General features: G+C 41.9%; 1 protein-coding gene across 2 annotated transcripts in view; it reads right to left on the reverse strand.

The window, feature by feature from the left end:
- Positions 1 to 15,789, reverse strand: part of DHX36 (DEAH-box helicase 36) — a 378,110-nt gene that overhangs the window by 176,537 nt on the left and 185,784 nt on the right. For both annotated transcript variants that reach the window (XM_086944114.1, XM_086944115.1), the window contains exons 13-14: positions 8,472 to 8,527; positions 1,136 to 1,200 (exon numbers count right to left, since the gene is read on the reverse strand). In XM_086944114.1, coding sequence (XP_086800240.1) covers positions 1,136 to 1,200; positions 8,472 to 8,527 — 121 coding nt within the window. The remainder of the gene's footprint in view (positions 1 to 1,135; positions 1,201 to 8,471; positions 8,528 to 15,789) is intronic.

A 15,789-nucleotide genomic window follows, 5' to 3' on the forward strand; every position in this document is an offset into this window, starting at 1 on the left:
GTACCTTCCTGCTTCTCTATGCAGTAAAAACAGAGCTACTCTTAGCCATTAGTAGTTATCCTGAATTTCATTTCTGTCCACTTTTTCCCCTCGCTGTGCTAATGCAGAAACAGATCAACCCTTTCCAAATTCTTCTGGGCTACATTAAAACCCATAATTGTTTGTCCGCAGTACCATTACAGACAGCTACTGTAAATGAAACACTAAGGTTACGTTACCAGTCATGATCCTTAAGGATACAACATGGATGGCCACAAAAACATAGGATACATCAGCCTGAGCACTGGTAGATCTAAAATACTTCTATACATAGCCTTACTTTTTAACCACTACAAAAGTAATCTATACTACATAAGTGCAGACTCAGCAGTATCCTCCAGAGTGGTGATTGTGATCTTGTTCCTCTCTGCTTCTGCATATAAAACAGTATAGTCATGATCTTTACAACAGGCCTGGATGTTTAACAAAAGCATAGAACCTGCCAAATTGACCATTTTTGGTTCACAGCTAATTGCATGGACTCATATGCATTCAGAGTGGGAGGTGGCTTGGGAGGAAGCAAATCTTCAATTACTAGAAGAGATTCCAGAACACGTTTTTGAGGCTAAGAAGCACAGTAATTAGTATCCAAGTATTGTGAATATTGTTAGCTGAGTGGATTGAAGGAAGAAGTACGCTTTGTCCTGCTCTCACTTCAAAGTTTTTCTAGAATTAGATTTGGAAAGTTTTGAAAAGTTCAAATGAGTTTCAGAAGCTATAGTGTGTGAATTATCTCATATAATTGTGGATGATGCATTGGTAAATAGAGAAGCACTTCCTGGGAGACAGAAGTCAACTAGGATGAGGCCAATTTGCCTATCGATGACTACTTAGGAAGCCTTCGATGACTAATTAAGCCCTTTGTAGAAAGATTGCTGCAAGTTTGACGGACATCTGTTTGATGGGGTCTAGGTTGAGAATGGCATGCTAACTTGCATCTTTTGCTCTTTGATTTAGTTTTAATGATGGGGAAAAGGTATTTGCCTGTAGATTTGAACATTTTGTTTTGTCTGGTGATGTCTCTTCTAACAAACAAAAGTAATAATCATGCTAAATTCAAAATATTATTTTCTGAGTAGAAAAAGCTGAAGTTTACCTGGTCTCTGCAATGTTAGTTGCAATAACTATTTTTCGGACTCCTGGCGGAGTCTTTTTAAAAACCTGCAGGCATAAAAAACAAAAACCAATAATAAACATGTGGCAACATTCCACATTGAAATATGATTTCATAATAAACTCTGCACTTTTCATGCATATTAATATAGTTGCAATGTAAACAATAGCAGATTCATGTGTAATATCCATGATTACCTAAACAAGTTTTTTTAGCACCACTGCATCCAATATATGAGCATCGTATATCAGCATATCGGTAATATGGCATGAGTATAACCCTTTGGAATCTGCGCTGGACACTAGTGACCCAGAAATTGAAACCTCTGCTAAAACACCCTCTGAAAAGTCAATATCAACTTCTCAAAACAAGGTGGAAATGGAAGGCCAAATGGAAGCTCAGGGCGTCTGCTTGAGTGTTTTACTCCCCTGGCAGGTGGACGGCTGTAATGGTGAGTCACCTGGACAGGAGCCAATGGCAAATCGCCTGAGCCTCTAGGGATAGAAGGTGAGAACGGGTACCTCCCTGCCTGTTCAGGTTGTACATTGTAATCGTATTGTCCACCTGGATCAAGAAGGAGCTGGTGTGAATGGAGGGGTAGAATCCCTTGAGGGCTAGTTGTACCACCCTTAGCTCCAGAATATTGATGTGAAATGCCTGTTCCTTGGTCGACCACAGACCCTGCGTTTGAAGAGGACCCATGTGGCCTCCCACCCCATGGAGAGACTCATTCATGATCACTGTCTGTGCTGGCGGTGTTTGATGAAACGGGACTCCCATTAGGAGATTCTTGTCCCGAGTTCACTATGGAAGCTTGTGCTGACTGCGAGAAACTGATCTTGTTGTACCATTGAGCTGCATTTTGGCCCCATTGTCTTCCAGGTCCTGCTGCAAAGGACACATCCTCATCCTGGCATTGGGGGCTAGGAAGATAAACAATGCCAACGACCCCAAGAGAAAGGCAGCTTGCCTGACTGATGGTTGAAGAGTGAGGAGAAGACAGCTGCACTTTAGAGTGATAGATGATAGTCTATCCTCCTAAGGATATACTCTTCCCGACTTGAAGTCCAGTGTGGCGCCTAGATAGTGAATTTTTTGGGTCAGCTGGGAGACCGACTTGGCAAAGTTGACTTGGAGACCCAGTAGTTAAAACAAGGCTACAGTGTAAAAAACATGGCATAATTTTGACAAAATAGTTGGGGAGAAAATGCACAAAGGAACCACAAAAACCAATAAATTGCAAAAAACTATATATCATTTAATAAGTATACTAATATACATGTTAAAACCAATTAGTAAAAAAACATACATTTAAATAAATTATATAATAGACAAACATACAATTTTCATACAGTACATAGAAATAATGTAGAAAGATATTGTAATAGTGGCAATCAATATTGTTCGAGGCGCGTTTCGGCGTTATGGGGAACGCCTTCTTCAGGAGCCACAAATAAAATCTAGGCGCAATATCGACAGTTATCCGGAAGGTCGATTTTCATCTGATTTATCAACAGAAATAAAATCTAAATCGATAGATACAATATTCTGTATGTTGCTGATGTCGCCGAGCGGCTATGTTTGTTGGCGTTTTTAGAGCTGCAAATATTCTTATCTTCTTAAAGACCAGATTTCTAGTATTGTAGAGGGAAGCGAAAAGAGAAAGTAGGATGATAACTTTTCAGTTCCGTCAGTGGAGAGCTGCTGATACCTGTCGGTCTATGATTGGCTGTGGGAGAATGTATCGCCACGCCGATTTGACAGCGAGCAAACAGAAGTTCGTCTTGTGTATTGCAACCTACAGGAGCCGCGAGAAGATGGCTGCTGGCGTCCCGCAGCCGTTGGGAAAGATATATAAACAAGGCTAGACATGTCCGATAAAGGTTTAGAGCACGCTGAGGAGATGCCCTCTTTAGTAGCCAGTCGTCCAGATAAGGGTAGATGAACAGCCCTTGGCGTCGTAAGGCCGTGGCTACCAGAGCCACGAACTTGGTGAAGGCTTGATGGGCCGACTTTCGCCCAAAGGGTAACACCTTGTATTTGTATTTCTACCATGAAGCGCAGGAGCTTGCAATGTTTTGTGTTGATTGGCATGTGGAAATACGCATCCTGAAAGTCTATTGAGCACATCTAGTTTCCCTGGTGAAGGTGAGGATAGATTTGATGGAGAGCCAGCAGCAAAATTTGTCTTTGCGGATGCACTTGTTCAGGAAGCGTATGTCCAAAATTGGCTAGAACTCTGGTTTGGGACCTTTCTTTCGTAACAGAAAATACAGGGAGTACACCTACTTTCATCTTTGGGAAGGAGGAACTTCCACTATTGTGGACATTTGTAGTAGAGTGGACACTTTTCGCTGCAGTATTTGTAACTGGTGAGACAGATTTTGCCGGGGGAATTGCCAAAGGTGGATTATGAAACCGCAGAGAGTACACGCTCTGCAGCGTATTTCAACACCCATTGTTCTTTTGAAATGTTGTGCCACTCTTGCAGATGATTGGCAATACTTACCCCCCACTGGAGTGGAGAATGGCGACGGAGGAAGCGACGGTTCATTGTTTTGCTGGGGTTTTAGTAGATGTGGGGGACTGGTGTGGCACTCCCCGGCCAGATGCAGAGCAGTGCCACTGGTACTGCGTTCTGGGTTCATGTTGTTGCTGACGATGAGACAATGAGGGGCTTTAACCCTCTGATAAGGCCTGTGATAGTATGGCCTGTACCTGCAACGGAAATCTTTTTTTCTTTTCCAGACCTACCGCCTTCAGGGTGTTGAGTTCCGCCTTCATCTTGGCCATTTCATCATCTGTATGGGAACCGAAAAGAGAGTGACCGTAAAAGGGCAGATTCAGGATGCGTTGTTGAGCATCCAGCTTGAGTGCCGTAGGTCGGAGCCAAGAGGAGGATCTAGCACATCTAGCACATATGCCATGTGCATAAGCATGCGCTGCCAAGGTTGCACTATCCACTGCTGCACGTATCCGAATCGCCACAAGGCCTCATTCCTGGAGAACGTCCTCAAAGCCCTGCTGATCTCCTTTGGGGAGCTTGTCCTTGAATCTTTCTAAGAGGGCCGATGCGCTGGCCACCTTAAGAAAGGAAGCTGAGGTACCACAAACTTTCCTACCCCAGAAAATCTTGGGCTCTGCTTTTCTTATCTGGCGAACAGTCGATGAAGACATCACTGCATAAGTCTTTTGAATCCGGTGAAGGGTCTGCCTTCAAAAACAGTGTACCTTGTTCTGGTGCTTTGTGTTTTTTCTAAATCCTTGCAGGAGCTGACTTAAGGGATGCCGGCGTGAGAAAGGGGTCCACAATGGTCTGGACACTGATCTCTGGTGTAGAGTTTCAAAAATAACCTGAGATTTTTTCAGAGTCGTAGGCATTTCTATGTTCAATTTATGTGCCTCTCTAGCCAATACCTCGTTGAAGGTGTTAATATCATCCACTGGTGAGACTCTTGAAGGCGGGCTGTCCGTCAGAGTAGGAGAGTAGTGTCTTTGACTAGTGCGTGGAAGAGGACCACGTGGGAGACCGATGCCTAGGCGGTGTAAGATGTCTGCCGGTCAGTGTGGCTGTTCGTGGTCTTCTGTCCGAAGCTGAAACCTTGGACCAGGATGAGGCAACATTCTCACCGACAAAGCACCCTCAACAGCCATAAAATCCAGCTGTGCCCTAATTTGAGCTTCTGCACCAGAACCAATGGATTCAGCAGGAGCTCGACATGACTCGTCTTACTTTGAAGGACCCTCACTGGCCAAAGCCTTGGACCTTGCCATGCCAGAGGATACTGACTTCCACTGAGTAGACTAAGTCCAATGGTAAAAACTTTGACTGGGAAGAATAGTTGGTGTATCCAGCTCTCTGTTTCCTCACAGTCTGCTTTAAACTGTCACTTATTGCCTTCAACCCTTACAATTGTAGATCTCAACATCAAATTATCCAATCTAATAATCTTGTTGCTTTTTTCTCATTAATGATTTCTCAATTTTTCTAAATTAGCTTAGGAGTTTCTTTACTTTATAAATTGTTACTGGTTGAACATAACGCACATTTCTCTGGAGATTACCGGAATCTAGTGCCATTGCTACAAGGAGGGTGGGGGCATGTGTAGTTGGGTGAGGGAGAGAGTCCCTCAGAACTGTGTAATGATCCAACCAGTTTGCGCCTATTAAGTTGGTAGGAATCACTCCCGCTCAAATGAATAACTCAATTTCTAACAGCCAGATTGAAGTGCTTTCAAAGACATTTACCATTTTGCCGACTGTGCCTATTTTCATGTCTTCACTGTACAGACGGTGGCTGCATTGCTGGCCCTATGGTGAGCTGTTGCTACAATAACTGGACCAGTCTTTATTTGATTTAACAGGCATCCAGACGTATTTTAATAGTTTTCAGGTGTGCAATTTTAAGTGGAGAGATGGAAGAAAGCTTCATACAAAAAACCCTTCTCCCAGAGTTGTTCCAATATTGAATGGCTCAAAATGACTTGCAGATTTATCTTTGAAGTTAAACTGAAACATGCATTTTCAGTAGTGGATACTGGATTTTTTTTTCTTTTAGATTTGCTCCATCAAGCTACGGAATTTTCAAACATCTTTAGCCCCTTCGATGCTGGTGACGGAACCATTCCGTCATCAGACACGGTTGAGCTGTGCTGATGACGGAATGGTTCCGTCACGACCACACCCTGTTCATAAATGATCAGCACAGCAGGAAAATTCCTGTAGCAGCGATGTGGTTAAGGTGGGAGTCAATAGCAACTGCATCTGTAGGGCTTTCATGCTGGGTCATGTAGTTGTAACATAGGTTCTACTGTGGCTGACTTTGGGTGTTCTTTGTTTTAAATGCCACCCATCATTACCAATGGCATACCCCTTCACACTGCAATGACAGGGGGCTGTAGGTCTGTGAGGGCCTAGAGATAAGTATTGAAGCAGTGTCGAAGTTCTACATACAATTCTTGAATCACACTCGGAGATCTTAAATATCAACTGCAACATCCATCTTTGAGGGTGAAGCCTCTTGTGGAAGATTGCTGTTCTAGAAGAGGCCATCTAGTTGACAAGCCACTGTTTTTACACTGTAAATAAGGAAGACAGTGCCTCTGATATCTAGATCAGGCTCTCAAAGGCGACCTACGGAAGACGTTTATAGCTGCAGCATTCACCCTTTTCTCTTCGGAAAGCAAACTATCAGCTTGTCAAACGCACATGTACCAGATTTCAGCAGGGTGAAAAACAAGCTTTCTGGTTAGTACTCCAATGGAAGGTCTGCCTCCAAGACTGAAAAGAAGTCCTGTTTTTATAAGGCAACTGTGGAGAAAAATCTTACATAGGTCACAACCTTATCGGACATAAACAGAGGGCAGACAGTAAATGCATTTCAATTGACTCTTCCGAGAACATTGTCTTTGCTCCACGTTTATAGAGTTCTTTGTTCAAGCAGGAGTCTCTAAATTTCACAGTGAAAGAAGGACCCAGAAGATGATCAGCACCTGGCATGAGCACAGGTCTCTCAGCAACAGGGAAGGAACAGTTTCAGATTGGAAACGAAAATGACTTGTACTGTGAGCATTGTGCATGGAGAGGTCTGAAAAAAACACTTATTTTCTTTCTTGAACATTCAATAGAGCTGTGCAAGATCACTTGTTTTATTTCCTCAAGACACATCTACGGTCAAAAAAACCAAAAGAATTAATGTTAGCACTATTGTAATTAGTCGATTTATAGGGTCACAAAATAGGCCAGCTTTAAAAAAGAATTAAGGACCTAGGGACCCGATGTATAAAGCCATTTTGCACTCACAAACCATGGAATTCACCAATGACCTTAAAAGGGCTTTTAACGTACGAAAGGGCTTTTAGGAGACAGGAAATTATTTTTGACTTGTAAAAGGACGTTTGTGATCCTTTCTGAATTGCAAATAGTAAGTCGGTGTAAATGCTAACAACTTCCTATTTGCAATTTTGATAGGATCGTCTCAATGGTTAGTAATAATAACTGCAGTTGCAAATCACTAATGCATTACCGACCCTCAAGTTGGGGTGCTAACTAATTTGTAAAGTTGGACACCTCCCCTTGGGAAACCTTCACCTTTGTGAATCTTCCCGGGGACCTGTGGGAGGGAAAGGGGAGTAGGCCGTGGCCAAGAGGACAACTGCCCGCTTATGCTTACCCTGATGTCTTATCAAATGTTTTCTTTTTTTTTTAAAGAAAGAAGCAGATGTACCATTAAATGAACACAGGTTGTCTAAAAACTGTTTCCTATTTTGCAAAGCAAACGCAGTAACTAAGGTCCACTCTCCATTGCAGGTCTCCAATCTTGCATTGGCAACCATTTACATGGGGTTGCTAATTGAAAATGCCCTAATTAATATTCATTATGCTGGTCGTTTTGAAGGTTTCTGCGAATAGACAATTTGTGATGCAACCTATTCGTTCAGAGGTTACAAACAGCACTTTCATTTGCAAACTAGTTGCTGGCCAATTAGCATATTATTGGCTCGCGAATGGGAATATTACATCCGGCCCCTAACTCAATTACGGTGATTTGTTTAGGCTTGTAAAATGTTTGGATTTTCCTGCAGTCAGAAATCCAAATAATTGATGAACATTTTCCTATCTTGTGAGAAACTGGAGACTCTAAAGTCACAGAAAAGAAATTTGGTGATGTTACATTACAAAATTATTTGATGAGAATGGAAAAAAAAACTCAATAGTTAAAACAAAATGGCATTTAAAATTAACATTACGGCATGCAAAATTTGGCACATTTACTTGAATGATCAAGAGAAAAAACAAAGCACGCTGTACAGTACATTATTTTGGTGGGCATTTCATGGTTTAAAGACTAAAACTGCATGGCTGATCAAAATTTCACATGCTTCTTTTCAGATCCCAAATGCTCCTACAAAAGCCTGAATGTTGCTGAAAAGCTTCTGATAAAAATGTAATTTCTTTACTAAATTCTAAATGGTCAACTTTCCTTCACTTATAACTTACATTTGTTGAAAGTAAAATTGAAGTGTGGCAACAAAACACTAACTAACTACATGCAAAAAAGGCACCTTCCTGTATCAAACAGATATTAATTAACAAGACCACAAGCACACATAACATTGAGACATTATCATACTGCAGAATTCCAAACATCCCATTGTTAGAAGTGTTAAACAAGTCACACTTTTAAGTCACGCAAGTAACTAGAAGGAATGCGACAATGTAAAGTCACGTTTCAAGAAACAAAGTTACTTTCAGTGATTAATGTTAGGTTCAGTATTTAATAATTCAATGCAAAGAATGGTTGGTTAACGTTTCATACCTGTGTTTGGTTGATAGTCGGCATTAATGAATGCAAAGGAATAATAATGAATTTATCTGGAAAGCAAAAAAATTTTAACTTTTTTTTAACCTTTTTACCAATTTTTAAAAAGCATAAATCTTACCACAATAGAAACAGCTTTTGTGTAAAAAAAATAATAATAATACAATTCTGGCTTAAAAAGCTGTGCAGTTAATTTAAAGCTAGTAGTGCTGAAATTACATATGGTCATCTTTATTATTTCCTCATCAGTGTACCAAACAAATGAGGCGAGCCCCACATCAAACATATGCTCACCTTGTCCACCGAGGTGGTATATAATCATCCCAAGAATAATTAAGCTCCAACTTGGCCAAATCAAGGGACTTCCACCTGGAGGGTAGGCGGTGTTTACAGACCAACTAGGTTGAGTACAACAAGTAATAATGAAGATAACTACTAAGTACTCCGGAGCATTACTTTCATGTCCTCGTCCCTATCCTTGTCCTCAGCCTAGTCCATATAAATGTGGCATACATAAGCCAAAATAAGGCTGATGACAACGCCACACCTAGGAGAAAGTCTTCATACAGGCTGAACTTTTATAAATTGCTGTTGCCTAAATATGCAAAATTACCAAAACAGGACAAGTAACTAATCAAAATAAATCTTGCACTCAAATTACTTGAATGGTTTGTTTAGGTAAAAATTCAAACCGAAAATGTCATTTTGATTTAATTTCTTGTAGCTCGCATCAAAACCTTTGACATTTGTAGTTTTGCACTAAATAAATACCCCAACAGTCCGCCTGGGTGAACAAAATCTACCTGAAATATTTGCTCATCACCCTCGAACAGTACATCTTATGATCTTGTGTAAATACACCCCCACCCTAAAATGAAGTGCTGTGGCATAATGGCATAATCTCACCTAAATGTCGTTATGCAAAAATAATGCCAATTGCACAGGCGTACTTAAAATTTCACCAAGGCCTAGATAAAACCAAATCATGTGAGAGCTATTCAAGATATTGTGTTTTCGTCTTAACAACTCCAAAATAGCGTTGGAGATTTCGTCTCATAGCTTACCATTTTTCTTGAGACCCGAGCTCTAATTCCAGCTCCGCCACACATCCAAATCTGCCCACAACCACATATTTCTATCCTCTCTCCCCCAACTATTTATGTAGAACTCCTCTTGCATGTCCAAGCTAAAATACAACGTTCTCTATAAAAACTTACTGAAGTCTGGGGAGTAGAACTGGGCTGTTCAATATATAAAACCAAATGTTCTAAACATATCTGGTCTTTCTCTAGATAAGAAGTATAAATTCTTAACGTGTTGGTTGTGTATCTGATATAGTTAAACATTATTTAAACTAATTAGATCCTGTGTTCATGATATGAGGATGCATGTACCAAGGAAATTGAAGTCTACACTTTTTATTATGAAATATGACCTAATTTGATGCACATACATATGAAGACACAAAAGTGTATGCTCAAAGTTGAAGTTTGTATAGAACATGTAATACTAGTGATCCAAGGTTTTTTCAAGGCTTTAAAAGTTAATAGATTGTACTTCATATTATATTGAGAATCTCTGCAACATGAGATTTGAGTAAAAGATGTAGGGGGGCTGGGTTTAAGTACTTAAGCCAGCCATCTCCAGAGGTGGAAAGCCTCTTGGCACAGGACCAAGAACTCCTCTTTACCCGGCTAGTTGCAGTAACATTTGGCAGTGGTGTTGTTCTGGAGAACCTGCAGCAGCCATCGCTTGATGGTGGGCGAAAATCTTATAGCATCAAGCAAAGCACCGACAACTCCAACAGGTTGATGTGACTGTAGATCTCTGCCAGACACCAGAAACCTCTGATCGCCACTTCTTTCAGGTGACCTCCCCAACCTAGTAGCAAAGCACCACAGACAACTCTGGGAGGGGCAAGGAGAGGAGCATGAAAATGTCCAAACTGCGATTGAGCAGCCACCACAGCAGCTCTGTTACAGTCTCTTCTGACACGTCGATGGAATCTGATAAGTTCCGTGATGCAAGGCCCAATAAGGCGTGTGGTCCCACTGCAAACAAAATCACCAACGAATTGATGTAAAAGATAAAATAGATTGAAAATTACCGGACGGGGAACGCAGACAACACAACAATACATGATCAAACCCCTACGGAGAGAGACCCAAATATCTATACATTAATGCTTACCTCCAACATCATCAAGAGAAGTTAGAAACCTAGGAGTAACCATGGATTAAGACCTAGCCTTGATACCACATGCTAGCAACATCCTATAGAGTGCTTTCTACACAATAAAAACACTACGTTGGATCTTCCCATATCTTGCATACAATCAAACTGCAAGCCATCCTCATGCTTGTAACCTCCAAGCTTGACTATGCCAACAGCTTATACCAAGGGCGCATCCACATCCACTATACACAAAATACAACTTTTCAAAAAAGCAGCCGCAATGCCTCTTGTTCATCTTCACCCAAAGAGAGCAGTCGCCACCACCTGCAATCGCTCCACGGGCCCACTATAGCTGGAAAAACAATGTTCAAGGCACTCTGCATTGTCCGCAGAGCCTCCCAAGTCAAAGGACCGCTAAAACTACAACTGTCAACCAGGAAAATAGGCCCAGCAAGAAGTTACCTCCAAGAATCACTCAAATAATTGGGCGTAGAGAGCCTGTGGGAGTCCACCAGAACTCATGCATGCTACAAACGGCTAGATAACAAAAACATTAAGCAAGTTTCCTTGCCGAAGGGCAAGGAACCACTGACTTCACCTCAACTCTACCAGAATACGGCATTCACCAAAACTGTCGAAGAGAAATACCTACACTACCGTTTGGGTGTCCTGCCCTCACTGCTACACCTCCCACCCAGGAAAAAGAATCCAGGCACATGCACTTGTCAACTGTGTAGGTTAAGCAGAGAGGATACGCTGCACCTGATCTACATATACAAAGAGTTCTTGAGTGAGCATAAAGTCATGCTTCATCCTTTCTTTAATGACAGAGGCATTCGTTAATCCAGACATTCAGTCAAGAACGTTTTGCCATCGAGGACTTACAGCTAAACTGTCGACTGGTGAGGTCTTTGAAGATAGTAAAAAAAAGACAAAAAGACAAGCTACAGGGAGCACAATAAAGACTAGGCTCAGACTCCATCAAGTGGCAGACGCCAATCGTACCCTGGGAACAACCAATTTATCATTTTAACCCATTCGACCACAGGAGAAGACAGTAAAGCTGCAGGGCGGTGAGACAAAAAAGACATTGTTAGTAAACCTTTTCTCACTTGAGCCTAGAAATCCCCAGGGGTTGGATGACTAGGCACTGTATTCTAATTCTCCATATGTGTGTGAGTATAATGAACGTCATTTTAATCTTTATCTTTCAAATAGAAGCAAGCATATTACTGTAGCTTTTTATAACTTAGGCGGATACTGCATTTAGGCACTTTAAGGCCTGCTTTTGATTGCCCAAATTCGACAATAGTGTCCATGTTCAATATTTTCATCATGGTCTGCATGTTTTATCACAGATGGTTTTATATTGTGATTTGTTTTTGCAATGGTTTAAATTAACCAAGGAAAAATGTATAAAAAACTTGAAACCACAAGTTAATTTCAAGCAATACAAACCAAACAGAGCACTGCTCTCCCGGCCGGGTTGTACCACTTATTATACCACCTTACCATAAGAAATCTGTAGAAGGCATTGGCTTCTCAGTATAAGGCGCCAAACTCCAGACCTCACTATTAGACCACTTTAGAAGCACCCTGGAATATATATACACTTCTGATGAAAACTTGCCTATAGCCTATATAACAGAATCACCTGCATCCTGGCAACAGAACCCAGAAAAACAGTTGCACTCTCAACTGCAATACTCAACTTACAACCCAAGAATTGCAAATAATTCGATCAACAAACTGCTTTCATTATGCAGGCAACGAAAAAGAGCTGACCCATGGGTTGCCGTGGGATTATATAGGAATGTACTTCCATATATAACAGTTATGGCCAACAATAATACTAAAAACATAACACACAGTGGTCAGCAACAAATTGTAACTTATACCTTTTGCTGCAATAAGTGTTGTCCATCACCAGCACTGTACAGTCAATACAACAAACATCACCAAATGAACAGGCATGAAATAACTGAAAAGATATGTCACATTAATGGACAATTTAAAGGATTTTAATATAGTCCATGGACTGCAGCTTCCAAATATCTATACAATCTGATTGCTTCTTTAAAGGTCACAAAAACACTTAAATATGGTATGATAATAAAAATGTGCATTCCAACAGATCTCTCCACTTCTCTCCTTCCACCCATGCTAGTTCAGGACCACACCCATACACAAAATCTCAGATTGCACAACCCAGTCCAGTAACTAGCTAAGTAGACTAGATCATATGAAATACCATAAAGCGACCTGCAGAGTTGTTAAAAACTGCCAGCATGCAGAAAAGCATAAAACTGAATGTCTGTCTCATACACCTCACGAAACAACACACCGTTATGTGCTTCATCCCGTACAATGATAACCACACCTCGGTGGACAACACGCACGACATGGAGACACTTCCCACATAAGATGAAAACCAAAACAACATCTTTCCAGCCACACACCCAACATGGTGTAGTGTGCTAGACATGTAGGAAATCGCTTCAGCACCCCACATAGGGGTAAGTAAGCGCTGTATAAATGTGTCAGTACAATACAATACATAGCTTGCATGGTTTGTGAACAAAATGCAAGAGGCAAACAGGCCAAGAAAACTCAGGGTCATCCTTACTGAGACACAGGACAGAGGTTGAAACATCTAATCATATCCCAAAAGTCCTGGACTCTGTCTGGAGGAAAAATCCGAAAGCACACTGTATCCAGGATGGCTCCTGACGTTTGCCCTCATCTGGGGGTGGTCCAAACAGACTATGTAGAGCCCACCTTCAGCAGCTGGTTACAGAGTTAGAAAGACTGGTACCCCTGACCTCAGATGGTCAGCGATCACCACCTTCACTTTTGTGAAAATCAGAGAGGTACTGGTGAGGCTAAACGGGAGCACAGCAAACTGAAAGTGCTCGTGACTCAACTTGAATTATAGGTAACATCTGTGGGGATGAAAAACAGGGATGTGAGAATAGGCGTCCAGTAGGTCTAACCTGATCATGCAGTTGTGGGAATCATGGGCATAAAGAACCTAGGCCAAAGTAAATATTTTGAACTTTTCTTTGTGCATGAAGGAATTGGGGGTGGGGGAGGACATTGAAGGTCTAGAATAGGATGGAGGCTTCTGTACTTTTTCAGCACAAGAAATAACAAGAGTAACTGCCAGTTTTCCACTACCAATAGCTCCTTGGGCCAGAAAGAGTCTGCACCTCATGACATATGATCAACAGAGTTTTTGCTATCAGGCATTCCATTGAATGTGGCAGGTGTGGTAGGTTCCAAAAAGCCTTGATCTTGAAATGGCTGGGAAACCTGCTATGCAGACGGTAGGGACTGGCCCGGTCTATTTGCTGTAGGTACTGCCAGACTGGAGCAGAAAGACCCAGAGAGCATGCCATTGCCGAACAGACAGGGGAATCCACTCCCTGGCATTCCACAATGCTTCGCCAACAAGTTACATAGCTGTAGGCCCCTTGTGGTAGTGCAGGCAATTTCCCATCTGTAGAAAACAAGGCTGGAGGGAAATGTGCATTAAAAGAAATGGATGCAGCGTGATACTGTGTACATAAAAGCAGCTTCAAGATTGCTGCTGCACATCCTATGCTGAATGTCAGGTCAAGCAGCGTGAAAACTGTGAATGAGTGGATATTCTTGGACCTTACAAACTGAAGTTATTTCTTCCAACAACACTGTCTTCAAAGTCTAACTGGAGAACTCTGTTGAGTATCAAAAGCATATATCATCACGAAAATCACCACTAGAGTCAAACCCCAAGTACCAGATGGGGGAGGGGGAGTTTCGGCACTACTCACAGTTGAGACACTCATTTCACTGTCATTTGAAACCCACAGATCAGCTGCCAGAATATGCCCCGCTGGAGGATAGGCTGCTGCTTGATCAAATGCTTGATAAGGCTATCTCACTCATGTACAAAAAACTGATAAATAGCAGGCCTGACATTTGGGACTCCTGTGGGATGCCTGGGAGACAGATCTTGGACTTCTGGAGGACGACCATTGGGCTGAGGCGTTACAAAACCCCAGAGAAATAGGGATAAGGATGAGATTCCGCTTAATACAGCTCGGAATTCTGCATAGGTCATATGTCCCTAGGACAGTCCACTACTGTATAGGCTTTTGTACGTCCAAGAAATGTGTATACAGATGTGGAGAGACCGGGACATTCTTCCATATCCTTCGGGCATGCCCTAAGATCCAAAGCTACTAGGTGGAACTAGCTCAGGTCATGTCTGAGGTAGTAGGCGCCACGGTGCCGGTAGATGCCAGGTGGCATGTCCTGGGTGTAAGAGGAGACGTAGTATGGCCCAAATGGGCCACAGTCTGGCTCGCACTGGCAGGGGTAGAGGCAAAGAGAATTACTGCTAGACTGTGGGGAGTCGCTGAGGTCCCAAAGGTTGAGGGCTGGGAAAAAGATCTGGAATGGTGTCAAAGGGCAGAACAAATGGTGTACTAAAGTAGAGGATGCCCACAAAAATGGGAAAAGATCTGGGGAGCTTGGATGACCAACAGGGGAGATTTTTCAAGTACGTGTGTGATGCCTTTTAGTAGGATGCTAGTGATCTCAGATTATCCATGGTCACTTTGGTAATCATTAAAGTTTGGGGAACTGTGCATTGTGAATGATGATGTAATTTGTATGTGCTGCTCAACTGCTATGTAGATTGTACAATTATTATGGAAGCATCTTGTTTATGGTTAGTAAAAAGAAGTTTAGAAAAAAAAAAGTCAAATCCCACAGAGGTACTGTGAACAGAGTAGAAATAAACAGGTAAAGTAAACATTTCACAAAATGTGCCGCTAATGGCGATCTTAACAATGATGACTGTTCAGGGAGGTACGTGAAAGCTGACACGTCAGTCAGGAAAACATGTGCTGGAGACAACTGTAAGAAAGTGGCTCTGTATATACTGCACCAAAGTAAGGTTCAGTGTGCACAGAGTCCACAGTCCCCAGAGGTATGGCAGAGGTTAACGTTAGATATAACCTTATTCTCAAAAGTGGTAGCTTTGTCGAGCAGTAAGGCAGTATCAGAGGACAGTGTAAAGCATTTGTTGTACACACTCAGTCAGCAAATGGACTCACACACTCAAGAACTGAACTCTAGGCCAATTGTTTTGTAT

This window comes from Lissotriton vulgaris, chromosome 11, assembly GCF_964263255.1.
Source record: "Lissotriton vulgaris chromosome 11, aLisVul1.2, whole genome shotgun sequence".
NCBI lineage: Eukaryota > Metazoa > Chordata > Amphibia > Caudata > Salamandridae > Lissotriton > Lissotriton vulgaris.